Here is a 26,612-nt window from a genome sequence, read left to right as displayed (position 1 = left end):
CCGGAAGGGCAGCAGCGCCCGAGGGAGTGGGACTGCGGGGCGGACCGATGACCCCGGCGAGGGCAAAAACGGGGCAAAGCGCCAGAGTTCACACGCGGAGCCCAACGCGTATAAGGATCGTGCGGCTCGGGCCGGGCCCTCCCGGGAGCGACAACGACGCTGTCTGGGCCGGCCTGGAGGGAGAAGGGCTCCCTCCTCTGCAGACCCTGCCCGCCCCCGTGCCCAGGATCACGCAGAGGCGGCGGGGCGCCGAATCCCAGAAGGCTGCCGGCCCGTGCAACCGACCGAGGCGCCTCCCTTATCTCGACGGGCAGCGGGAATGTCCTAGGCCGGATTGCTCGACGAGCCTTAACGGGGCGCGCAAGCAGCTGCTGGAGCACTTCGAGAAAGCAGAAGAAGTGACCGCAACGCCTCGCTCAGGCAGACCCTCTGGGGCAGCGGTCAAGGGGCGAGAGCGGCAGAAGGGATCCCGGGGGAAGCCAAGCCGGGCCAGCCACACCCGGTGCAAATCAAGGCCCCACCTTCTGGACACCCTCCGTCGAGTCTGGACCGTCCAATAGCTCCAGCCTCCGGAGCGCGGACCAGCCAGGGGGCCACCACCGAGCAGCGTCAAAGGCATCGCTGCCGCCTTCCAAAGAAAACCACCCAGTCTAGTCCGTGTACTAAAGCTTGCCACGCACAACCACGCCAGTTAGGCCCATCCAGTGTTAGGCAGACAGGCAACAGTCGGCTCCCATTCAGGTGTCCCAAGTGACTTCAGATCCAGCTGTCAGCAAACTGATGCTGCCAGGGAGGCTGGACACTTGGGCACGCCCTTGAACGCAGGGGCCCGGAGTCTTTCCCCGGACAAGCCTGATCCCAGGTCCCAAGCAGAGCGCCCTCCCTGGCCTTGGCTTCCCTAGCAAGAACTGAACAGCGTCCTCACCTAGGAGCGGCCGGGCTGCGTTTCTGCCGGAACACCGATGAAGCGGTGACAAACCTCGTCGCCATGGCGTCCCGTACGCCATTAATATGCACGCATCCGAAAGGGGGTGGGGGGTGGGGGCTAGCCTGGCTCTGGCTGTGCTTAATTCCTAATCAGGATGATGGACAGCAGAGATAGAACAATACAAACTAATGGCTGTGTTGCTGATCACTTTACCCCTTGATTAAAGACACCCAATTATGGCGCAGAACAGTGTCGTAATTATGTTCCTTAATCACATCCAGGAGGTCTAATTGCCTTAACGATGTGTTTCATTAAATGAATTTAGGTATTATAGTCGACAGTTTTCATACACAGTTGTTTTCAAATTAACATAATATTAGACATCGTCATGGAAATTGTTTTAATAATCATAATTAGACGCACCCAGGCTTTGTCTGGTAAATACTGAGAGACGGTTCCTCCTCGCGCCTGGGGCTCTGCTGCCCACCCCGTCTGGGCTGCTTTCGCCGCGCTTTACACTTATGCCTCTTGAAAAGTTACAGGTTCTGATTAATCTTTCTTGATGCGAAGTGGAGCAGAAAGTATTTATCCGCTCGCTGGCTCGCTCTCTTCCCTGCCTCCACCCCCCACCCCCAGCATTTCGGGCCATTTAGCGGGGAGAAAGAGCCCTTCCGCAGCCACAAACACCGCGCGGACAGCTTGCCTGGAGCTCGGCCCTGTCCCGCAGTTACAAGCCAGAGGCGCACCGACGTGCCACCCGACCCGGAGGGGAGCGAACCCGCCCCGATCCTCGCCAGTGCCGCAGAGCAGCACCTGCCCGGCCGAGTGAGACGGCGGCAGCTCTGTGGGAAGGGACTTCGCACACCTGCCTGGACTTGGACAGGTAGAGTCACGACGCCGACTGGGGGAGAAGTTCTGAGTTTGTTTGGAGTCCTTCCACACACGCCCTGGCAGAAATCCTAGAGCTAGTCCGAATTAACCCTGGCAGCTTTGGCACCATGTAATCCCTCAAATCGGCGGGGATTTTCCCCTCCCATCCCAAATGTTATTTTCTTCCGTTAGAAGCAAAAAATCTGGCGGCTTCTTTCCCCCTCCTGGATAGGTCCTTTCCAGCAGTCCCGCTTTTCTACACACTGGCAAAAATAAAATAAAAAATAACTGAACAAAGGCGATCAAACAGCTTCCTTCATCCCCCCCCCCCCTTCTTAAAACTGCGTCTACACGAAGCAACTTAGCGGGGCGTGGGGGTTCGGCTCTTGCCTCTTTACAGAGCACATCATGATAAAGATTTGTTCAAAATATTTTTAATAAAGATACTTTCCGACATAGATACACGTACAAACCACCATACATCGCTGTCATCATCTGATTGACCTATTTAATATATATCACTCTTTGCACACCCATGACCTGGCCACAGATCCATCACGGTTCTCATTTCGCCATCCAGAGATGACAGGCTGAATTTGGATGATCAGCAAGTAGTAGGAAATAGCAGGCTTCCTTGGTCGAAGGTGGGCGCGGGGGGGGGGGGGGATGGATAGATGTTCAGATTTACACTTCACTGACAGCCTGAGCCACAGTCCAGTTCTGCCCAAGTGCCGGGACTCCAGGCCCACTAATCCGTCCAGGACAGACAATCCCAGCCACAGCCCAATTAAGTTTAAAGGCAGATATTTAAAGCTGAGACCCTGAAACAGACACACTTTCTCCTTGGACAGAACTTGCATGAAATTAAATAGGATTTCCAGCAGGGACCAGCTGCCTGGTCCACAATCCTGTTGGTCTGAAATAGATTTCAAAGCACTCTTACTCGGATGAACATCGAAACTGAAAGCCAGACTTACTCCCAAGTTGACGCAATGAGGATGTGAAGTAACCTAACCAATTTCGATTTAACCAGGTTGGGGGTCAGCAAGTACTCCGCCTAACCCCAAACTTAAATGGGTTGCGGACTGCTTAAGGAAGGCAAAGAGGTCCTCACACAAACTCCATCTGAAATCTTCCTGGGGGGCTGGGGGGGAACGACTCTTCCTTGACTTCTCAGCCTCGTATCACTAATTGGGCGGGAAATGTGTGAAACAACAGCTGACACCTCGGGACAGAAGAGGTTCCGTTCTGTATAGTTGAAAACTCCCCAAGTTCACGCGGGGCTGGGGGGAAGCATCTTGGTTTTCTCCATCACATCTCACAGCTCCATACATGGATGGACCCCTTCGCGCTGCGCAGAGTTTCTAGGCCCCAGAAGCCCAGCTTATTAAGCAATTAAGAATACACCTCTCCTGTCATTTTTGGACTGAAGCGATTTATTAAAGCTCAATTTATAAATACAGGATGATGCAAAAATCCAGATGACCTTCATAAGCCTCAACAGCTCGGATACATCAAGATTTCTGGTTCATAATGTCCTTGGCAAATCAACGCTTTAAACACTTGGCACAAGTTATTGGGAATGTTCAGAAGCATTGAAAAAAGGAGGAGGAAAAGAAACACCTAAGATCCCATGACCTTAACACAGGATGACTATTCTTGGCGTGGAAGGGTCATTGAAATAAATAGCATGTCTTCTTGCACACAGGTTTGTAAAGAGAAAAAAGAAACAAGGTGCACATCTTTAAAAAGTAATAATAATAATAATAATAAACCTGCCTGACTTCATCCACACTCATAAGGAGAATGCCTCCTCTTTGTAAGCTCACTCTCCACCAAAACTTTTGCGCATTTTCACAGGCTCAAAAGTTCAGAGGACGTTTTAAAATGCAAGTATTTTCAGAACATTTCTTTTTCCGCGTGTCTAAACTCACAAAGTCTACATTTCAAGTCTGCTTGTTTCTTGGCTCAGAAGCAAAAACCCAAACTGAACAACAACAAAAAGTAAAACATTAAACAAAAACTTTTTAAGTGCCCTTCTTGATTCGTCTGAGTTGACCACCCCCATGGCTTCCTTTTCATCGCTTCCTCCTGCGAGGCCAGTCACAGCCCCCCCCCCTCTTTTCTTGGACTTCGAGAAAAGTTCCCAATACTTGGAGGTGTCAAGAAAGCCGGTGGGGCGCAGGGGATTTCCCTCCCTCTCTCGTTTTGTTCACACTTACCAAAGAACATACCCCCCAAATGCGAGTCTCGTTCTGCGTATGTATTACTCTTCGCTGAGGTTTCAGTTGCGCGCAAATCCCCCCCCTTTGCCCCAGTAGCACCCCCACCCCCACCCCCCTCCTCAGGGCGGCTGCAGCAGAAGTCCTGCCAGGGAAAAGGGGGCAGGCAGGCTCGGGCTGGAGTTCGCGTCTCCGAGAAGGCAAGCGGGCGGGCGGCCGCGAGTGTCGCTCGACGCCTCTCTAAGGCTTCTCGGTGCACTGTTTGCAGAGGCTGGACGAGACGCTGTTGAAAAGGGCACATTTATCCGGGCACGACGTGGCGGGCGGCAGGCCTGCGCTGAAGGGGTAGCCGGCGGCCGCCTGCTCGTAGGCCCCGAGCGCCGCTGGGTGCAAGGCTGCGGCTGCGGCCGCGGCGGCCGCCGAGCCAGGCAGCGAGGTGGCCGAGACGGCCTGGCCCTGGTTGAGATAGGCGACGAGGCGGCGCATCTCGTCGAGGGCCTGCGCCTGCATGAGGATATAGTTCTTGGCCAGCAGCAGCGTGGCGATCTTGGAGAGCTTGCGCACCGAGGGGCTGTGCGCGTAGGGGATGACGGCCCGCAGCTCGTCCAGCGCGTCGTTCAGGTCGTGCATGCGCCGCCGCTCGCGGGCGTTGATGTTCAGGCGCAGCGCCTTCTGCTCCTTGGACTTCTTGCCTCCGACGACCACCACGCCGCCGTGCTGGCTGTTGGAGCCGCCGCCGCCGCCGCCCTCGGGACCCTTCAGCAGGGCGCCCGTCGCGCCCCGCAGCAGCAGCTCGCAGCGTTCGTCGCTGTCGTCGTCGGGGCTCTGCTCGCCGCCGCTGCTCTCGGCCACCGAGCCACGACCGGTCCCGCCCGCCCCGAACTTGATGCCCAGCGGGTCGCCGCCTCCCAGCGCCCCTGCCGCGCCTTCCCGCAGCAGCGCCTCCGACTCGGCCGCCTCGTAGCAGCCGAGGGGCGAGGGCGCCTGGCGGGCAGGCGGCGGCGGGTGGGCGGCCAGCTCCAGGCCCGGGGGCGAGCGAAAGGCGGACTCCATCCTCTTGGCCGCGGCGCCCAGGCGCTTGTGGAAGAGGTCCTCCTCGGCAGCCAGGCTCAGCGCCCTCTCCATGCTCCCCGCCGCCGCCGCCGCCGCCGGGCTCCCCGCCTCCTCCTCCTCCTCCTCTTCGCCCCTCCTCCTCCTCCTCCGCCGCCTCCTCTTCCTCCTCCTCCCTCCTCTCCGCCGGGCCGGGGCTCGCCTGGGGCCAAGCCGAGGGGCTCCCCGCTCCGAGAGAGGCTCCTGGCCGGCCAACTGGCCGGCCGCCCTCCTTCTGCTGGCCGCTCAAGCCAGCCTCTCTCCCGCGCCGTGCCCGCCTGCGCTCTCAGCCTGCGAAGGGCTCAGCAGGCATCGGGCGCGCCAAGCGAGCCTCTGGAGCCGTGGCTGTGGCCGGCCTGGCTGCGCTTCGCCTGCCAGAGGTACCGGCGACGAGGCTCCATCCAGAAGGGGCGAGCGAGGCGGCCAGAGAGCGCGCCGGAGCCGGAGCCAGAGGCAGGGAGGCCGGCTCAGAGGCGGCAGCAGCAGCAGCAGCAGCAGCAGCCACCGCCGCGCTCGCTGCTCGCCTTCGCCTGCCGCCGCCGCCGCCGCCACAGACGGGGGGAGCCTTTTTACCTCATTATCTCGCCGCGGAGCTTCTTATGGCGAAGCCTCGCCTGTTGGGACGGCGCTGGCCGCCCAATCAGGTGGACGCCTTAATTAATAGGATTACTGCGCTGCTCACCCCCCACCCCAGCTCCGGCGCGCGCCACGGCCCTCCTCGGTGGTCGCCCCAGTCAGTGCCGCCTGTCACGCCGGGCTGCCGAGGGAGGAGGAGGCAGGCGGCAGCGCGCGCTTCATAAAAGGCGCCCGCGCCATTCTTCTGGCGGCCATCTGTGGGCACCGCTTCACGCAGATGGTGGCGGGGCGCGGCGTCCTCTCAGCGGCCCCCCACAACCGCCGGCAGACAGAGCGGGCCAGGTGCGGCGCCTGGCACTCCTCCGGGAGCGGCGCGCTCGTGGCCTCCTCCAGCCAGCGGCTGCAGAGTGGGTGGGCTGGCGTGGAGGGGCGCCAGTGGGCCCGTGCGTGCGGGCTGGTTGGGCCCATGGCGCGCCAGAATGCCGCCCCTCCACGCCAGCCCGCCAACTCTGCGGGTGCTTCTTTGGCCACCGGATTTGACTCCCGGGATAGGCAAGCCGGGCGCTGCAGTGGTCTCGTTTGCACTTCAGTCTGAGGCAAAGTGGGCTTTCTTCAACTTATGCTGCAGCCCCGCCCGTGACAATCGCATTGACCCTCACATAGTGAACGACCAAGAACTCAACAGCTGGGAGTCTGCGACATCGCGGAGACTCTGAACAACCCCCGGGGCTTCTTGAGTGCCACTTGAGCTGAACTTGGACGTGGCTGGCTGGACAGAGCTCACGTGATGTCTCCCCCCGCAAAAAAGGCGGGTTACCCCCCCCCCCGAAGATTGCTTTTGCGATTCCTCGCCAGCGTGGATTTATGGTGCACGGATGGTGTGATGACTTCCTTCATGTCCAGAAAGATGCTCTCCAGGGGACTTCCGGCTTCTCTGCTGCTGGTGCGACTGAAAGCCCAGTCTGTTGCACGCGAACATTTTATTTTCCCCGCCTCTGCCCAGCTGATCCTCTAGGAGAAACAAGCAGCCTTTCCTGCAAGCTCACAAAGCCCTGGGCGTATAATGACACGGTTTAATTTTTTCCCCCTCTCATTCTGATGACATCACTAAATAATATTTCCCAACCCTTCCATTAAATCACGCTTATGTGACAGAGTCACTGAAGGCTATGAAATTTTGGGTTTCTCTCCTTTCATTAAAAACCTTTTAATTGTGTCTTTCGCAGTTGGCCCCAGGTGCTGGACTCTTTTCATTACATTTTGCTCTAATGTGATGAAATTCTAATTCTCTCCTTACCATATGGTTAAATTTCCCCATTGAGAATTAGTTGAAAAAGAAGAAATAATCTATTAATCTCTGTAATAGATTCACAAATGAGGCTTGCCACAGAACCTTGTTTTTGAATGGTAATATCGGAACAGTTGGGTGTCTTGTTCCTGCAAAGAAAAGGAGCAGGCGACAACAGAACCCCCGTTTGAATCTTTCACCTGGGGAAAGAATGAAAAGAAGCCAAGCGACAGATCTGCGCCCCCCCCCCCGCCCCCAGCAATTGCCTGGAGATTTCCAGCTGGCCAGCACCGAGTCCGATACCACACCTCTTGCTTCTGCGTCGTAAAAGAAAGCGCCTCTGCCCCCCACCCCGTTACTACTATTGGGTCTCAGTCCCTGGATCAGCCTCAACTCCCCACAAGTCCATGGCACACCCCTTCTTTCTTACAGGCGGCTCTGCTTATGCCTCTCGTTGCTTCCTGTTTTTCCAATTAGCCTCTTCATTTTCTCTGGGACCATAAGCAGACAGCATTTTTAAAAAGCAGTAGAAGCTTTTTTCCTGTTTAATACCGACTTGTAAAACTTCTCGGATCGCATAAGGATGACGGGGACCATTATCATAAGACGCGTTTTCCCTGCTCCGGGCGTCGGTTCTTGGAAACCGATTTTGCTGCCAGGGATTGATCGGGAACGCTTCATTAATTTCGGCTCTCCCCTCCTCCTCCTCCTCCTCCTCCTCCTCCTCCTCCTCCTCCTCTTTTTTGGACTGGGAAACTTTTCGGATGGTGGCTCACCTTGTCCAGTAAGCGGCTTAGGACAGGAGAGCTCAGCTGTTGATCTAGCGTCGAAGGCAACTCATCATTCTCGCCACCACCCGAGCCCAGCTGCAAGCAGGAGGAGGGACCGGTTAGGGAGTGATTGATGCCCTGTCATTTTCTGGACAGGTGGACCACTCTGCAATGAACAGGTGCAAGAAATGTAAGGTCATCTCTGTAACAAAGAGGCTTAAGGTGCCGAGAACCTTTCCATTCCTCCCAGTGGGTCTGTTCTTGCCCCCTCCTGAAGGGGTTAAGTGGCTTCCAGATTAAACGCACCTTCCCTCCTTGTGCTGGCTGAAAGAAAGAAAGAAAGAAAGAAAGAAAGAAAGAAAGAAAGAAAGAAAGAAAGAAAGAAAGAAAGAAAGAAAGAAAGACGTCCAAACTCTCTATTCAGCCTAAATCTTTAGTTCTTGATCCCTTTTGCCTCTAACAATCTGTCGCCTTCTCTGCAGCAAACCCTTCTTGGATTCCCTAGAGAAAAGGTAGCTGTTTAATAGTCTCCACGAACTTTAGTTTGGAAGCAAGCAGCAAAATTTATAGAAGCTTTAAATGCGGGGCTTATAAAAAACACCGGAGGAATGGTCTTTGTGGTTTACGCACTCGTAAACTTTTGCTGATTGCTTCTGGGAAGTTGTCAGGCATTTAACACGGCATTTATCTTACCGCGCAATGACTTACATCTGCCCGGCGTCTCGTTACCGGGTTTAATTGTGGCGCAGCGACTCCTCACTGGCCGACCGGGCTGGGCTCCCTCCCGCGGCACGACATGCCCCACCCAGCACTCCCGGGTCTGCGGGGCCAAGGAGGGGACCGCACGAGAGGAGCCCGCAAATCATGCCTCGGGGCCATCATGCCCCACAAACAGTAAAGGCGAAACTTCCTAGGACTGCCGGGCGCAGCCACTAGCAACTGCGGCCAGCAGGCAGGAGGAGGCTGGACCGCGAGAATCATGATGCCCTTCGCAAAAGCAGGACGTGCCAAGTGGCTAAGACTGGCCCAGGCTGCCCTGCTGTGTTCGGAGAAGGCCAGCGAGTCGCCCGGACCGTCAAACCCCACCCCACCCCTGGCCGGTACTGAGGGCGCTCACTTGCCACCTCTTCGACTGCAAGCCCAGACCCTGGTTGGGGAACAAACTCCAGTGAGTACACAGCCGTCCGGAGTTTGTTCCCAACCGGGGACTGAGCTTGCTGTCGAAGAGGTGACAAGTGAATACTTCCTATAGGATACAGCTAAGGCTTCCAGCGTTTTAAGAGCCAGCTTGGTGTAACAGTTAAGAGCTGTAGACTCTAATCTTGAGAACCCAGTTGGATTTCTCATTCTCCACCTGAACGCCGACTCTTTTCTGATGAACTGGATTTGTTTCCCTCTCCTACACATGAAGTCTGCTGGGTGACCTTGCCGGAGTACGTCACAGTTCTATGAGAGCTCGCTCAGCCCCACCCACCTTAAAAGTATCTGTTGTGGGGAGAAAGGGAAATGAATTTGTAAGCCTTTGAGACTCCTGAGGAAAGCGAGATATAAAAACCACTTTCTCTTCTTCACGCAGGTTCTCAGCACATCTGCCTGGAACGACATTCTGAATAATAGAAACCCCGTCTAAGCCGTTGCCGGACCATAACGTTAAGTAATGATGATTTGAACCTGTGAAAAGAGGCGCCACAGTTTCTTCATTTGCCTCATGTCACACATGAGGCACCGTCTGAGATACACTTTTTCTTAGTTCACACGTTCAGCTGCGAGCTAAGGGGTGAGATACCAGAGCTTGCACGTGTGAACATGCTTCTGTGAGAAACTTCCTTAAAACTCCCCCCCCCCCGTGTCCCACAGATCAGTCAATGCCATTCCCATCCTCCTAAAAGCAGTTTTATCCCAAAGGAAATGCTGAGTTGCTATTCTAATGATTTAAGTGGTATTCAGAGTACATGTGACGCGCAGATTGATGTCAATGGAACATTTTTCCAGCATCTACTGTCAAAATAGCAACCTTTAAAATTTTGCAGTCCGCCTTTTCTCACTGAACCTTAAGGCCCAGGCTACACAAGAGTCAATACGATCAACAGACTGGACTTCCAATAGAGAATGCAGTAGGGTTTGGATTGCGAAAAATGTGTTATTGTGAGGGGAGGAGGAGTCATCTTTTCAATTTGTAACAACAGATATTCGGTGAGATTTATTTGAGATTAGTTGGGTTATTATTTTTTTGGTATGTGGTTTTACACTTCAACTATTCAAGAGTAGCTCTATCATCTGTCTCTAGTTTTCTCTATGCCTGTTCGGTAAAACACACAGCTGGGGTTCCTTTTGCTATGCAAAGGGTTGAATCCTGGTTATCTGCTTCTGATTTCTCAACAGAATCAACAAGGCTGCCTTAAGATTCTAGGCATTTTGAAGAGCAGAAGTTAGTCTGTCTTAATTCCAAGTAGCCATTTTCGGATTGGGCTGCCAGTATTTGAGTACCCTGGCCTAAACATCGTTAGAACTTGCCCCGCTTATTCTTTCACTCGATCTAGCTTTCACACAATAACTGGAGGATTGGGGTGTAAGTGAAATGCCATGATGAAATTTGTGTTTTCACACGCACGGCCCTCCCCAATGGTTTATATCTCCCCCACCCCTTTAAATTAATCAGGTGCTGTCAGAGTCGTGTTCGGAAGGACAAAATGCTACAAAAGTTTGTCAGCAATCTCAGTTGAGCTCAAAGGATCGAATAGTGGGTCGCAATGAGACTGGGGATGCGGAGTCCCGAGACTTCGGCCAGTGAAGATGCCCAGGACAGAAGCTGTCAGTTTGGCCGGGCGGGTGCTTCGGGCTGTGTCTGTTGAGCTAGAGCTCGCAGGGAGGTAGAATCGTGCGCAGCCAGTCGATATCTTTCTTGTCTAAACCAGACCACCTCTGGTAGGCAATGGATTACTTCGCATGCCTCCGCAGGGTTAAGGCTAGCTGGAGGGCGGGGAACGACAGTGGAAGAGAATGGACAGAAGAGACATTTCTCACTCGCACAGGCAAAGGGAGAGTTTGGGAATCTTTGCAGACCGTCCTGCTCCTGCAGAAAAATGGCCCTAAACCAGGGGTGTCCAACTCTGGCGCTCCAGATGTTCATGGACTAGGATTCCCATCAGCCCCTGCCAGAGCTGGACACCCAGCCCTAACCTGTCTGTCTAGCGCCCATGAAAAAAGCGCCCATGTGTCGCCCCTCCCCTCCTTGTTTTCTCCGGGTGGTTCTTCTGGCTTCATCCAGATGATTTCCTTTCATGTGAATTTTTTTCTTGTGTCTCCACAGCTCTGTACTCCCAAAATAGGTTTTAGTGGAAATGGGGCTTCAGAAGAGGCGGCTCTGGCCTTTTACTCGAGAGGCACTCGAGGTGTCAAGAGCAGCGATGGGGTGGCGGGGTGTCTGACGGCGGCGAGAACAGACGGAAAGGTGACCCTTCCCCTTCTCAAACAGTTTCCCCCTTTTTAAAATCTGCCTAACCAACAGGGTTAAGAAACTAACACAGCCCAGGAGCTGATCCCATCATTAAAACAATCCGATTAGTTGTTCACTTAACAGTCCCCTCCGCGCGATCTCCTGGGTGGAAGTCGGAGTCGGTGCAGGGAAAGGAGGGAAAACCAGGAAGCCGGTCGAAAAACCGAGTCAAGTCCAGGACGAGGCACGGAAAGCCCGATTGCCTGGCTGTAGATTGATTTTGGCGCTCTAAATCTGATGGACATCTTAGAATTCAGTTAAATTCAGTTTCGGGAGTGGACGAGGTCTTCCTGCTTCCCGCCGGACCAAAGGGCCAGGCCAAAGGGACAGAGGACGGGCGGTGCCTTAAAACGGAGCCAGCTTTTGCTGCAGGCTGCAGGCTGCAGTCTTGGCCTGAAGAAGCACATGCCGCCTCAAAGGGGTCAAAGACCTGCCAAGGGGCGACGGACGAAATAATGTCTTGCACAAAACCTCAAGGCGCTCAACCTGGGACTTGATGGAGCAGATTTTCACACGTGCGCCCTCGCACAGGAATAGAAGGACCGTCCGAATATATTTTAGAGTCCTTTTGAACGATGAATAGACCGGATCTGCACGGCAAAGCCTTGTTTTCCACCTCTTGTTCTTTGCAGAGTACTGCACAATGACAGGTGTACCGTTTACAGGACGGCGTGTGATTGACTGCAAAATCACCCGCACTAACTCCGTTGTCTGTAAAATAAAAGAATGGGGTGATGCGTACAAAATATAACAGGGGCCGCACGTCGCCTTTCACTCCACTTTCGTGAAGTTGAGACTGGAGTTCCCATGCCTGTGAGCAGAGACGACTTTTTTCACTCAGTTGCGCTGCTGTACGGTACACTTCCACGGTACAGCCTGTACCCACTTGGCTGAAACGTGTCTGCTCAGACCGTAGTTTGCGGTGACACAGATGAACTCCGTTGTCTCTTTACTTTCTCTCTCAATTAAGAAAGAAACCCGGGATAAGACATGACTGGTCCCTCGATCATCCACTTCGGCCTGCGATTTAAAATCCAGAGCTCCATCTCCTGGCCAAATGGTAGAATAGTTTCATTTAAGGGAGCAATATTTTGAAACTGAAATTCAAAGTGTGTATTACATGTACAAATCTCCCTGTGAGCCCACGTTCTGAAACAGAACATCCTGATATCAAAGGCAAGGATGTGGCATGTTCTACAATTAGGCCTTAGATGTCTTGGTTCAGCTCCTGCTGGGACTGAATTACACTGTTGATCCCAATAGTGAACCTGATATCCCACCTCCAAATCCTAGGGCTGATAAAAGAAACCACTGCAAAGAAGATGGTATTGTTTATTGATCTTCATTTATAGTTCACTTTGCTTGCTGAAATCCAAAGTGGATGACAGTTTATAAAACAGTAAAATATACAACACTGCCATATGCAAAAATGCTATAGAAACCAGATGACAAAGTAGTACACAGGTGTGCAGAAATGTATTTATTTGTACATAAAAGACATGTCATTCAATAGCCCTGGGCTGCTGAATGTCACAGTTAAAGGGGAGAGGGTGTGTTAACCTGCTCCAGCCTTAATGGTTCAAGATATCCTGAAGGAGACCATTATACAGGGGACAATCAGTCCAACTTTTGATTCAACCAAGGGTCTACCATGCTGCTCCTTTGCCTAGGATCCCCACAATTCTCTCAACTAGTTTCCGAAGGAACCAGGTATGCAGCCTGAGCTAACTTCTGTTTGACTCTAGAGTGTTTGGCAGCAGCAGGAGCAGCATAAGGGAACTTCTAGCCAATTCTGCTAGTGAACAGCGATTATTGGTTTCTTCCAGACAAGGACCTGGCCAGCACCATGCAGGCATGACTGGATTATTGTAAGAGGCTCAATGTGGGGCTGTTGCCCAGCCAAAGAGCCCCAGTTAGTGTTATTCATGGGTGCACCCCAAAAAATAATTATTCAGCTTACACAAAAGTCAAAGGCATGGGACAAGCATTCTAATGATTAAAATGGGTTTTAAAATATCCAGAGTAGGGTGCCTAATGCTCCAAGAACATTTGATCTCAGGATGTTGGAGGAAAACATATTTATTCTGTTCCCATCAAAAGAGAACTCAAGTTCAAATCAAACAATTGATCAAAGGCATTCTCTACATGGGATCCAGTTCAACAGGTACCAGCAGCACATTGGAAGCTCATACTTTCTTGGCCCTAAAGCGTGACAAATATTTTGCAAGAGAAATAATCCAAGGTATCGGAATGGCCTTTGCTAATGTGGTTCCTGGAACACGATAATCAAACCAGGAAGGACCATTTTGTCTTTACTCTGATACCATCAATACCCAGGGCTACCTCAAACAGCGTTCATCCCAAACCCCACCAATGTCAGTCTCCAAAGTCCTGAGATTATTATTGGATCCCAAGAGATCCAGGTATTGAAACCAACAGCAGTTCTTCACAATTGACACCAAGGTAAATTCAAGGTGCACAAGAGAGCCCTCCCAAACCCTCTGTTCCCATCTAAAACTACCCTTCAGTCACAGTGAATTCTGCAGCATCAGATCCTTCCTCTTTTAGACAGAGTATGATTTGTCTTCTCTGTATCTTTTGTATTCTCCAGTGTAATTGTTTCATGTCCTTGTTTGACCGGGTTTGTCCTACGATAGCCAGCTTCTTCTTACTGCATTCTCATCACTATCCTCCCTTCATCATTCCCTCCTCCACCCTTCACAACCGTACCCTCATCATTACCATTCTCATAAGATCTGTTCCCATCTACCCCACCTCACCAGCTGGCCCTATGTCCAAGCAATTCACCACCTGTGCTTTCTGGGGTGGTTTGCTCTAGACTGGCTAAGCATCATAAATTGAAGATCATAATTTGAATCTACACATAACTTTGGGAATTTAGCTTAAAGCAACACAACTATGCACTCAGACTAGGATAAACTGATTGTTTTTATTTGGTTCCTGTAGAACATCAGCCTACCATTTCAATTTTCCTTGCTGACTTACTATTTCCAGTCTATATCTTGTAGTATAGGAATCAGCATGGTGTAGTGGTTAAGAGCATTTGAAGAATCGGATTCAATTCCCCACTCCTCCATATGAAGTCGTCTGGATGACCTTGGGTCAGTCACAGTTCTCTCAGAACTCTTTCAACCCACGTGGAGAAAGGCAATGGCAAACCACTTCTGAGCATCTCTTGCCTTGAAAAACCACCTGATCAGCTGTGATTTAACAGCACACACACATTTTGTAAGTGTATTAGTCTGTCTCAGCTACAGCAAGACCCTAGTAGTAGAAGATAAGAGTTTGGATTTATACCCTACTTTTCTCTCCCGTAAGGAGACTCGAGGAGGCTTACAAGTTCCTTTCCCTCCCTCTCCTCCCCCACAACAGAAACCTTGTGAGGCGGGTGGGGCTGAGAGAGTTCAGAGAGAACTGTGACTAGCCCAAGGTCACCCAGCGGGAATGTGTAGGGAGTCGCGGAAACACATCTGGTTCACTAGATAAGTCTCTGCCACTCAGATGGAGGAGTGGGTAATCAAATCTGGTTCTCCAGAACAGAATCCACCTGCTCTTGACCACTACACCACACTGGCTCTCAGTAGCTTCTGAGCCCAGTCCAAAGTACTGGTGACAATCCTCAAACTTTACATGGTCTGAAAACTGTATATCTCAAGGACAGTACTCTTCCCTATGCAGCTGCTTGCCTGCCAAATGGCATGGAGGACGCTTTTTTATGGTGCCCACATTGTAGAATATTCTGCCAAAGTAAGGCATGCTTGGGTACATCGTGGAAGATGGACTCTTTCAGGAAGTGTTTCTTGCTAGCTAATAAATGGTTGGGACAGGCATTGTGCTCTTGGGACTGAAATGAACATGTTGGTTGTGCTAGTTTTATGCTGGTCCGAGTTAGTTCTTTTGTGTGGGGAGAATGTTTTTCTTGTAATTTATTTTACTGTGCCATATATTACTTTTGGTGTAGATAATATGATATATCCCATTCTAAAATAAATAATAGCGACATGTATGTAATAGTCGAGTGACGGTAGCTCACTGTGCATTGACTGAACATGTGGAGGAAGCGTGGGCATGAGCATGCCATGTTCCTATACACCATGAGCATGTGAGAGCACAGTTCCTCTTATGCACAGGAAATGACCAAAGATTAGCTCCCTCCAGTGATCATGAATGTTGCTTTCCGAACACTGCTGATCATGCCAAAGAAGTGTAAATGTAGGCAATGCTTCTGCACTGTGCTCATGAGCTGACAGACTTCGGAGGTCGGGTGGGGGCAATATGCTCAAGTCCTTTCTCCCTCTCCACATATTCAATCAATGCAAAGAAACATCATGTTTAAGAACTTGTATGTTTCATTACAGTAATATTATGAAAGTGAAATATGACTATTTATTAGAAAGAAAAATATTATGGCAATATAAGTGGAGAAAATTGTGAATGTGCCTGCAGATTGGATAGGGATGCCCCACAATGTACATATCTTGGCATTTCAGAAAGATATTCCTTTAAGTTCTGCAGCATTAGGAAAGGCAATATTGTTTTTATCCATTAAGATTGCCCTTTAAACTCATTTGTTCCTAACTAAGCCCAGTGGTACCCAATGGAGGTTTTGTTGGGTATGTATGTATATCAGTGGGCCCGGAGCTTCCACCGGGGTGTATAAGTGTAGCGTTGCACCCGGGCGTACACCTGGGGGTGGAAAATTGCCCACGGAACCCCCTCACGGCACCTCCCCACTTACCTTATTGAAACAGTGCAGGCTGGAGAAGCACCCTTTTTTTCTCAGCCACCTGCAGAAACACCAGTGGAAGACGGGACCAAATTCAGAGCTCAGCCAAGCATAAAGCGCCAGAAAGACCCTCGGCCAGGCTCAAGCACAGAAGTCCCTTAGCCTCCCAGATGCAGACCAGATGCAGGGTCCCCAGACTGTCATGCCCTCTCCCCACTTCTCCTGAGCCCTCTGAGCAGCACCAGAGAAAGCTGTGCAGAAAGATGCAGCGCTTGCAGCGGCAGCTCAGCACTGGCTAGGCCTTAGCTATGATGTAGAGTGCTTGCAGGAACTGCCTGATCGTGAGCCAGCTGGTCTGATGCATAACACTTTTGTTCTTGGGGTCTGTTGTTCCCAGTCTCTCTCTTTTTTAGTTTTTCATTAAACAAACTGTATTTTTTTCCTTAACAAAAGATCTAGTGAAAACTGTGGGAAAAAAATCAGTCATAATTTAAATCAGGGGACATAAACTAAGGCTGCAATCTTAAATGCACTTACAAAGATCTAAATCCCATGGAATTCAGTAGGAGTTCCTTCTGTGTATACATTCTTTGAATTGAACTGTCTTACTTTCTCTGAGGCCGTTTCCATGCGGGCAAAATATGACGCCGTCATAGCGGAAAAGAAGCGTCAGAGGCGAGAGCGTTCGCCCGCGGCGCAACAGTCGCGGTCAGCGCCCGTCCGTAGCAGCTTAAACCGGCCTTGAAGAGCGGTGTATTCAGAAAAGCGGCAAAACCACTCTTTTCCCCATGCTTGGCCAGCGCGCTTTCGGTCGCGAACAGCCGCCACCGGGCTGTCGCCAAAATAGGCGTCCGGGCCTGCAGCCGCTTAAAGTCTTGCCAGGCGCCAGCTGTCGCTTGAGCAGCTTCCGCGGCGCTTCGTGCGAACCGTCACATTTCTGCTGAGGGCTCACCGGACGCCAGCCTCCGCCCTCTGTCTGTTAATGAACGCTTTTGGGATGCGCCGCAATTTGCGGCATCATCAGCGTCAGCTGCTTTTGGCCGTCGCGAGGCGGCCCAAATTAGGAACTATGACCACATGAGGCAACAAGGTGTGGGTTAAAACAGGAATAATTTATAGTAGATCAGCATCCTCACTACCTTTAAGTGTGATTGCTTCTAATAGGAAGGCTGTTTTATTCCGGTTGTCAAGGAAAATCCATCTTGACTCCAGACTTGGCCAGCATTGACTTTGTGTATCCTTTGCTGTAGAAAACTGTGCTGAAAGCTATTTACATTTATTGTCAGTGCTGCTCAAACAACTGAGAGCTTGAAGTCAATGCTGCTTAGCACAAATGGAGTGCCTTCTCTAATCCATCTCACCTACCCAATCAAAAAAGGATGGATTGGCAGCAGCTACCCTTCAACAACAAGGTGTTTCAAGGTGCTCACCCAATAGCCCTGCTTATGCTTTTGCATACCACACTATTCCTGCCACCCTAGTTATATCCTAACCAGTTACATAGACAAGGCCTACAGTTAAGTGCCTGTTAAAACCCTTCTAGGTCCATTGAAGTTCACTGAAGCTTAAGATGGCACTGCCAGCTCATTAATCCCAACCCTGGGAATACATTAGAACAGGTGAGACAAAACCATCTCTATGGCAATTTGGCTGAAATTCAAAAAAGGCCTGTTTTAATAAAGGTAACAAGCCAATTCTGCATTAATCAATGGACTGGGTGGGTAACCCAGCATCCCCAAAGTACAAAAGATGTAAGAGTCTAATCTGCTTGACTGTTTTAGGCCACACACTGAACCTACATGAGCTTCGTGCTCCAATTAGAATTGATATCATTATTTTCAGCAGAAAATGGACTTCTTTGGATTTCACCATAAGTAATCTTACCAGCTGGTAATATTTACAAGACAATAGAAGAATTTTAAACATTCCAGCATTTAACACAGTGTCTTTTCATGATAAAAAATAAACTGCACAGAGAATGAGAAAGAAAGAAAGAAAGAAAGAAAGAAAGAAAGAAAGAAAGAAAGAAAGAAAGAAAGAAAGAAAGAAAGAAAGAAAGATTCTTAGGCTCCCAAGTGGCTCCCAACTTAGAGGGCTTAGTAAACCCAATAAATAAGTTTATGCTGTTAATAATTTACTGTGCATTGTATGTAAATATGTGAACAAGAAATATAGCAATCTAAGAGGCATAGGTTCATCTATTTAATATACCTTGTTTTGCAGTCCAGTTGCTTGTTAAAATTAAAAGCTTTTACTCTCTCTCATGTCACTGCCTAATATCTTACTAAACAAGAAAATAAAATAGTGGATGCTCTCTCTTCGGATTACTTTGCTAAAGTCATACTTGAATCTTTTAGTGCATCATGTTTTTTCAGACGTCTGATTGTCAGCTTTATATTTCAAGAAGTGTTACCTGCAATTCAGGCACAGTAAAGTGTTTCACTCCACCAAGTCTCTGGGTCCTATATAACATTTATAGTCATTATAAAAATAATTTATTGAAAAACTTAAACCTTTGCCAACTCAAGTGACTTTTGATTTAAATGTATGTGCTCTGCTTATGGTAATCAGTTGTGGTGAATGCTTTTTTTTTCAGAATTAGGTTTTGCTGTTTATATCACAAGGTCTGGAGATACAGGAATCACATCCTCTAAAAGAGATCTGGGAAGCAGAAACGGAGAAATCACAGGACATCCTTCTTTGCTCCAAGCAGGACTGCAGTCCATTTAAAACACCAACCCTCCCCACTTTATACTGTATATCAGATGTAACCTTCCAGTTGCCCCCGTGTAAAATAATCAAATACATCCAATACAAGGAGACCTAAGAATATTTGTAAGGAAAGGAAATACCACTCATTCCCCTGCTCTCTCGCCTCTACTTGCTCTGGCTCACCATTTCCCTCCCCTACTAACTCTGGCTCCTCTGCTTCACCTTAGTTCATTTCTGGCTGTGGCTCACATTTCCCTTGGCTTTGGTTCGGCTTTTCTACCCCTTTCTTGCATTTTCTTCCTGCTGGATGTCTCTTTGCCACCCCTTAGCCACTGAATATCTGCACACCCAAATGCCGTGTGTATGAGTTGGTGGAATGTCTTGTCAAATTTATTTATGATTTATTTGTTTTATGGGTTAGCCTTCCCCTTATTGGCTGAGGACGGCTTACAACAGGTAGTCTTATGGCGACTCCAAGTGGTTTCCAAGACAAGAGGCCAACACAAGTGGTTTGCCATTTTCTGCCTTGCTGTAGCAACCCTGGACACTCTTGGTGGTCGCCTGTCCAAGTTACTAATCAGGGCTGATGCTACTTAGCTTCTGAGAGCAGATGAGATTGGACTAACCTGGGCCATTCAGGTCAGGGGTTTGCATATATATTTCTTCAAACTTGAGTTTAGGTTTGCAGACCTTTAAATAATATCCATGGATTTGCTTGCCTATCTGTACAGGGTTAAGTCCTTGACTATGACCTATAACATGGTGTACATTGAGACTGATGTCTGTTAAATGGCAGATGACAACAATGGCTTAAATAACAAGTTTTTTATTTAAAAATAATTGGGTATGGGCATGGTTACTGGTTCAAAATTGTCTTGGGTTGGATTGTATGAATCCATTCCACTATGGCAGAGGCTTCCTCGAGTGAAAGAGGCATGTCCAGTCAAAGCAAGGCACCCTTTAGTAAAGGAAGATTCCCTGTACTAGAAAAAGGGTACTCCATTAGCAAAATGGATTTGTAGGATGAAGTTCCTTATTACTAATTTATTACTGAACCAATATAATGAGTATGATCCATCCCCATATTGGGTCAGCTGTGCCCAGGGAATATGGGGTCTTGCAGGTTCTTCATCTTCCCAGGGTCAGTTGTCATAACCTGTCATCTTCTGAGGAGGACTTGTCAAGCCTGCTCCTCAACTCTGACTGAAACGACGGAACACATTTTACTGCATTGTGCCTGCCACACTGGTTTACATAAATGATTAATTGAGCCCCATATTAATTTAAAATTTGCTCTCTCTTATAAGGCCAAGATCCAGATACTCCTCAATGATCTAAACAGACCGAAGATGTGGCGAAGTTCTGAGTTCTGGCATTGTCAAAACTTCAGTAATTTCGATCTTGAGTTTATTTTGGCTACCCCTATTTTATAATTTTAACCTATGCCAAATAAAGGCGATTGAACTGAACTGACTTGTCAAGCCCAACCCTGACATTGTGCAATGATCTGTGGGTGTAGTTCATTGAGTGAAGATGTTGCTCATCTGAATTCTCAGAGATGCAACTACCAGAAGGCATGCAAAGTTTACCCTCTACAACTGCAGAGTCCTTAAACTCAAGAGGAGACGGGGTTGAATTTTCACTCTGGTCCACCTTCTCCCATTGAAATTCTCCTTGCACTCATCTGCTGTTTTCTCAGAGCTAGGGAGCAGCTCCAACTGTGTACTCCTTGGTTTTGGGATGGAAAAGCTTAAAATGGGTCTTTATGGTCCCTTTAAGTATTTCTCCCCCTTCTTCTAGTTCATGGAGAACCAGTAATGGCCCAGCCCAGGTCTTGCCTTCCATCCCTGGGAAATAATTGAGAAAGGTCTACACCCCACGTTAGCCAAATTACTTCAGGCCCCTTCATGTATTTTCTTCATTTTTTCAAAAGAGGGACTTTCTGCCTTATACTACTCAGCTGGTGACTAAAATTCATGTTAGCACAATGCAGGGATGTTCTGGCATAACTAAAAACCATGCAGCATCAGTATAAATCCAGGGCTGAAAGTGGATGACACTCAGAACATACTAAAGGAAGAGCAGATATTAGTTGGTATCCTAATCCCCCTCAGCCCACATCTCATTTCTGATGCCAGCATCATGTTAAACCAGCAAAAATGTTGGTGTTAGTATAAATGCTCCCATTGGATGGCAGGTGAGGAAAACAAAGTCTAGGCAGCCATTGCAGAGTATAGGATGCCAACTAATTGTAAGCCCACACAGAATTATTCCAGTCTAAGCCCACTTAAAACATATCCTGTTACTTTGATAACTGGTATCCTAGATCAAGGTTACTCTGCCCACACATATACACACAAAGCAAGGATGAAAACAACCATTGTAGTTGCCTACTGCTAATACAGCTTTGAGGAAAGGTACTTCACCACAGGTCACAAATACTGAACTGAATGCTTCTCTCCTTCAACTTCTAATGCAAGCAAGCACTCCACATGGGTAAGCAAAGTAGGGAGACACCAGTGTATTGAGAGTGTCTCTGTTGTTTGGCTTCTACCTCTCTTCTATTCTCTTCCGTTCTTCTCGCTCCTGAATTATTGCAAGGTATTCATATGTCCATTCAGTGATAGGAAAAGTTCTATTTGTGATTCCTCTGTGGAGCTGGCTGAATGATATCGTTAGACCAATCATGTGTCCTTCCCTAGATGTTTGCCAGTCAAAAAGGTATTTCTTTGGGGCCATGACTTTGAATCTCCATCTCTGGCACATCCAGGAGTGTGGTAATGACCAGTGCTCCTTCTAAACACACTATAGATCTCCTGGCAGTGGAGGACACTATCTTCCTTTCCTTATCCTGTCCTGTGACTAGATGATGACAGGGGTGTATGCCAGTCTCACCATGTGTTGTTTGGCTCCTTCACTGTATAGGTGATATGGTGGTCTCCTTAGCATGACACTCTACAATTGGTGAGTGCTGTGGGATCCAGCCTACTGTGCTGTGGGATCCGGTATCACTGTGGGATCCAGGACACTTGCTACACACTGGGTCTGCCTGGCATTTCTTTACTCTGCTGAAAGAATAGGATGTGAACTATTTGAACTGATACTGAATCAAAAATAAAATGGCCACTATTGTAATACTTTGTAGAGATTTATGGTGGGTTGTCATTTGGAATACTACACACAGCTTTGATCATCAAATCTCAAAAAGGATACTGCAGAGGTGGAAAAAATGAATAAGAGGGCTATAAAGATGATTAAGGAGTTAGAACAACTTTCCTATGAGTAAAAGCTAAAAAGGCTGTGACTTTTCAGTTAAGAAAAAATGACGAAGGAGCGGACATGAAAAAGCTTTATAAAATTATGCATGGATTGGAAAAATGGATACAGAGAGGGCTTTTTCTTCCTCTCCAATAATATAGGCATGCTATGAAGTTGACAGGTAATAGTCACAGGACAAACAAAAGTACATACCGCTTTCCTGACAAGTGATTAAATTGCCGAATTCACTGGTACTGGATGTATGAGCATAAATGGCTTTCACAAAAGTTTAGCCAAATTTGTGGAGGGGAGGCCCATCAATGACTAGTATACATTGTGACTAATAATTAGAGGCAGCAAACCCCTGAATACCAGCATTAGGAGGCAACATCAGGGCAAAGCCTTGTCCTTTATGCAGTGCTTGTATGGCCCTCCAAGGCAACTGGTTAACCACGCTGTAAAACAGAATGCTGGGCTAGACAAGCAACTGGTTTGATTCAGGAGAGCTGATCTTATGACTAGCTATGCAACTACCACTGGCGTAATGCCCATTGGGCAAGGTGGGCAGCTGCCCAGGGCATCATCTTGTGGGGGGCATCAAAATGCAGGGTTCGTTTTTGGGTATTTTTAGTGGTTTTCCATTTTTGGCCTGCAGGGGGCGCAGTTTTTAAGCTAGCGGCACCAAAAGTTCAGCGTATCATCAGGAGACTGTCCTTATTCTACCTCCCAAGTTTGGTGAGGTTTGGTTCAGGGTGTCCAAAGTTATGGACTTCCAAAAGGGGTGCCCCTACCCCCCATTGTTTCCAATGGGAGCTAATAGGAGATGGGGGCTACAGTTTTGAGGGTCCATAACTTTGGCCCCCCTAAACCAAACTGCACCAAACCTGGGGGGTATCATTAGGGAAGTCTCCTGATGAGACCCTGAAAGTTTTGAGACTGTGCCTTCAAAAATGTGCCCTCCCCAGCCTGCAACCCCCATTGACAGCAATGCAGAAAACTCAATGCAGAACAAAGATTCTTGGGCAAATTTCAGGATGTTCTTGCAGGGAGGGCATTCTTGGACGTATCACCACCAAAATTTCAGCATATCATTTGGAGACTGTCATGATGGCACGCCACAAGTTTGGTGCAGTTTGGTTCAGGGGGTTCAAAGTTATGGACCCTCAAATGGGTAGCCCCCATCTCCTTAGCAAAGAATGTGGGATGGGGTACCCCCTTTGATGGTCCATAACTTTGGGCCCCCTAAACCAAACTGCACCAAACTTTGGGGGTACCATAAGGACAGTTTCCAGATGATACTCTGAAATTTTGGTGCCGATACATCCAAAAATGTGCCCCCTGCAGGAACATCCTGGAAATGTGCCCAAGAATCTTTGTTCTGCATTGAGTTTTCTGTATTGCTGTCCATGGGGGTTGCAGGCTGGGGTGGGGACATTTCTAAAGGCACAGTCTCAAAACTTTCAGGGTCTCATCAGGAGACTGCCCTGATGATACCCCCTCAGGTTTGGTGCAGTTTGGTTCAGGGGGGCCAAAGTTATGGACCCTCAAAACTGTAGCCCCATCTCCTATTAGCTCCCATTGGAAACAATGGGGGATGGGGCACCCCCTTTGGGAGTCCATAACTTTGGACTCCTTGAACCAAACCTCACCAAACTTGGGGAGTAGCATAAGGACAGTCTCCTGATGATATGCTGAAATTTTGGTGCTGATATGTCTAAAAACTTCACCCCCTGCAGGCACCAATGTCCTGATGCAAAAGAATTTTTGGTCGTGGTGGAGTGGCCGCCCATGGAGGGGGCATCCAACTCAGGTTTTGCCCAGGGCTACAGTTTGCCCAGGGCTGCCTCGTTACACCCCTGGCAACTACAATAGTGTGTGAAGCTTAAAACTGAACTCTGTCTTCAGCCTACTGTAAGTTTTTCAGTTGAAAGTGTGGGATTTTTGTTCATTAGTTTTTAGCAACACTAGAGGTCAAATGACACCAGGTTTTGTTTTTTTTAAACTGAGTCTCCCTGGACCTGGCTTGCTTTTACCTCAGTCACACTAGCCGCTGCAAGGAATGTAGCTTTGAAAGCCTGGATAAACCTACCTGCTCACTCTAGTTATCCTCTGAGGCCCTGCTTTGGTTGACCCTGCCCTTTGAGGCCAGAATGGTGGCAACCCATGAAAAAGCCTTCTCTTTCAGGCACCAAAACTTTGCAACTCGCTCCCGAGGGAGATTCGTATGTCTCCCGCTATCGGTATCTTTTGCAAGCAGGTGAAGACTTATTTTGCCTGCCATTCTCCAGTAACAGCTGTTGGTCCTGATCCTGCTTCTAGTGCTGTTTATGTGTTTTAATTGATTTTTATATTTTAACTGCATTTTCATGGCTTAAATGTTTAAATGTTTTTTATGTTTGCCACATTACGGATCCTGGTTGGGTGGAATAAAAGGTGGCATAAAAATGTATTAAATAAATAAATTTAGCTCAGGACATCAGTTTGAGGGAGAGGAGGGAGCTCCTATTCCCCTTCCCCTACTCATATACATACACACACACCTTTTTCTTGAGCCAAGATGGCTCCAGTGGGGAGTCACTGGAAGTACACATGCTTAGAATACCCCACATGCAGCTCCAAAGTTATGCAAATTGCTCTTTATGGAAAAAGCTCAGGAAAAAGGCCTGGGGAAAGGCAGGAGCTTCTTTCTCTCCCCCTGTGGCTGCCCTGAACTAACTGAAATAAAATAAATCAACAAAATAAAATAAATGTTTTCAAAAGTATCATGTAGTTTGTCCCTAGGACTCCAGGGTTTGGATGAGAAATCTGACTTTAGAACTCAGGCTTTACTATGCAACATGAAACTGTCAAGCAGTATAAGGTCTTTGGATTGGCTGGGCCTGGTACAAATATTAAGGATCCTTTGCATGGTCACCAGAGCAGTACATTCTATCAGCTGCACTTCAAGTTGCCTGCTGTTTCCAGTTACTGACCTCAAAAACCCTGAGCTTAGGTTTGCAACCCATTGCAAACAGTTAAGAAATGCTGGCTATTTAAGCCATTGGTTGCCATCAAGACAAAGAAAGACTGATTTCCTAGCTATTTATTTGTTTAGCAATATTTTCCAATAATTTTATTTGCTGTGTTGAGGAATATTTGGGAAGAAAGGTGGCATGATATTGCTCAGTCTTGTCAGATTTTTGAAGATAAACAGCACTGCTACTTGGATTGATGACCACCAAGGAAACCCTCAGTCACAAATCAGATAAATCAGTCATTAAAGGGATACATGAAATTGACTGATGTAGTTTTTCTGGTTTGTGTGGCCATGATCTGGTGGGAGAAACATTAGGAACTAAAGCTACCAGATCATGGCCATACAGCCTGGAAAACCCACAAGAGCCAATTGATTCTGGGTGTGAAAGTCTTCATCAATAAATCGAATCATTATGAATTGTCTTGAAGGATAGGCTAAGTCACAATGCAAACACATATTCATCAACTATACAGTTTTGGTGAGCAGAGCTGTTTCCCTGAGTACCACTGCCAGAAAAATACAGGCTTTGACTTGAGTCCCTCTCAGGTACCAGTGATTTTTTGAATATTGTTGTTGTTTATTTGTTATTTTAATAACTAACGGTCTTATGGGATCTGCAAAACACATCCTCTATGTCTACATTACAAAACACAATGTGTAGTTTGGTCCTAAAGTTAACAAACCCCTTCTGCACATGCAGAATAATGCACTTTCAATCCACTTTCAATGCACTTTGCAGCTGGATTTAACTGTGCGGAACAGCAAAATCCACTTGCAAACAATTGTGAAAGTGGATTGAAAGTGCATTATTCTGCATTTGCGGAAGGGGCCAAAGAGGGCTCCAGGGGTAGTTTCCTTCCCACCAAATGCAACATGAAGAAACAGCTCTGATTCACCATTGTGCCGGTTGAGTTTTGTACTGATACGTTGCATGTGGTTTTGCTATGCATTTTAGAACCCTATATTTCTAACTGAAAAAGAATTTCAAAGGAGTTATATTTGTTTAAAATTGGAGGAACATAATAGTACATTTTGAATTGTTAGATTTGTTTGCATTTGTTTTTAGGTCTCTGCGCATTTTGACCACAAGTTCATCACAGTTCCTAAAGTGGCCATGCATAGTTGAGATCTCCGTTCTGTTGGTAAGGAAGGGAGCAATTATGAGCAAATCTGCTTGGAAGTCCCACTTTATTCAATGGGCTTACCTCCAGTAAAGTGTACTTTGAATTGCATCCTGTGTCGATTTGATTGGTGATAATGCATGGGAAAAGGGGGAAAGACTTTTAAAGTATTACAGTGATGTTTTTGTGACATCGTCTGTGCTCTTACCTGGTTTGTGATAACATAGAAATCATCATTTTTCAAGGTTATCACTTCTGTATTTCATATAAATACTGAATTTGTAGTAGGTAACATTTAAATTTTATTACTGGACCCTTTAAACATGAATATAAGTTCATTAAACAAAAGACAGAGAACTTTATAGTCATGCTTGCCTTTATCATACTCTGCAACAATATATCAGAAGTTACTGAACAGTTTTCTTAAATGTGCAAAACCCCAACGAGAAAAAAATCAAATCTATGTGTTAACCTTTGTATTCATATATTTTTAATTGTATAATTTCTTAAGCTTTGGAT

The 26,612-nt window shown here is 48.1% G+C and overlaps 1 protein-coding gene and 1 pseudogene across 1 annotated transcript; both read right to left on the bottom strand.

Moving 5' to 3' along the window:
* Nucleotides 1-2,216: 2,216 nt before the first annotated feature.
* BHLHE22 (basic helix-loop-helix family member e22) lies at nt 2,217-5,769 on the bottom strand. Its single transcript, XM_048508322.1, has one exon. It carries the CDS (start codon nt 5,143-5,145, stop codon nt 4,261-4,263), a length of 885 nt encoding a protein of 294 aa, XP_048364279.1. The 5' UTR covers nt 5,146-5,769; the 3' UTR covers nt 2,217-4,260.
* Nucleotides 5,770-14,560: 8,791 nt separating this feature from the next.
* On the bottom strand, nt 14,561-14,664 carry LOC125439552 (annotated as a pseudogene).
* Between the last annotated feature and the right edge of the window lie 11,948 nt (nt 14,665-26,612).

Source organism: Sphaerodactylus townsendi, linkage group LG09 (assembly GCF_021028975.2).
Source record: "Sphaerodactylus townsendi isolate TG3544 linkage group LG09, MPM_Stown_v2.3, whole genome shotgun sequence".
Taxonomy (NCBI): domain Eukaryota; kingdom Metazoa; phylum Chordata; class Lepidosauria; order Squamata; family Sphaerodactylidae; genus Sphaerodactylus; species Sphaerodactylus townsendi.
Note: the sequence above shows the minus strand (reverse complement) of the source record. Positions and strands in the feature narration are given on the sequence as shown.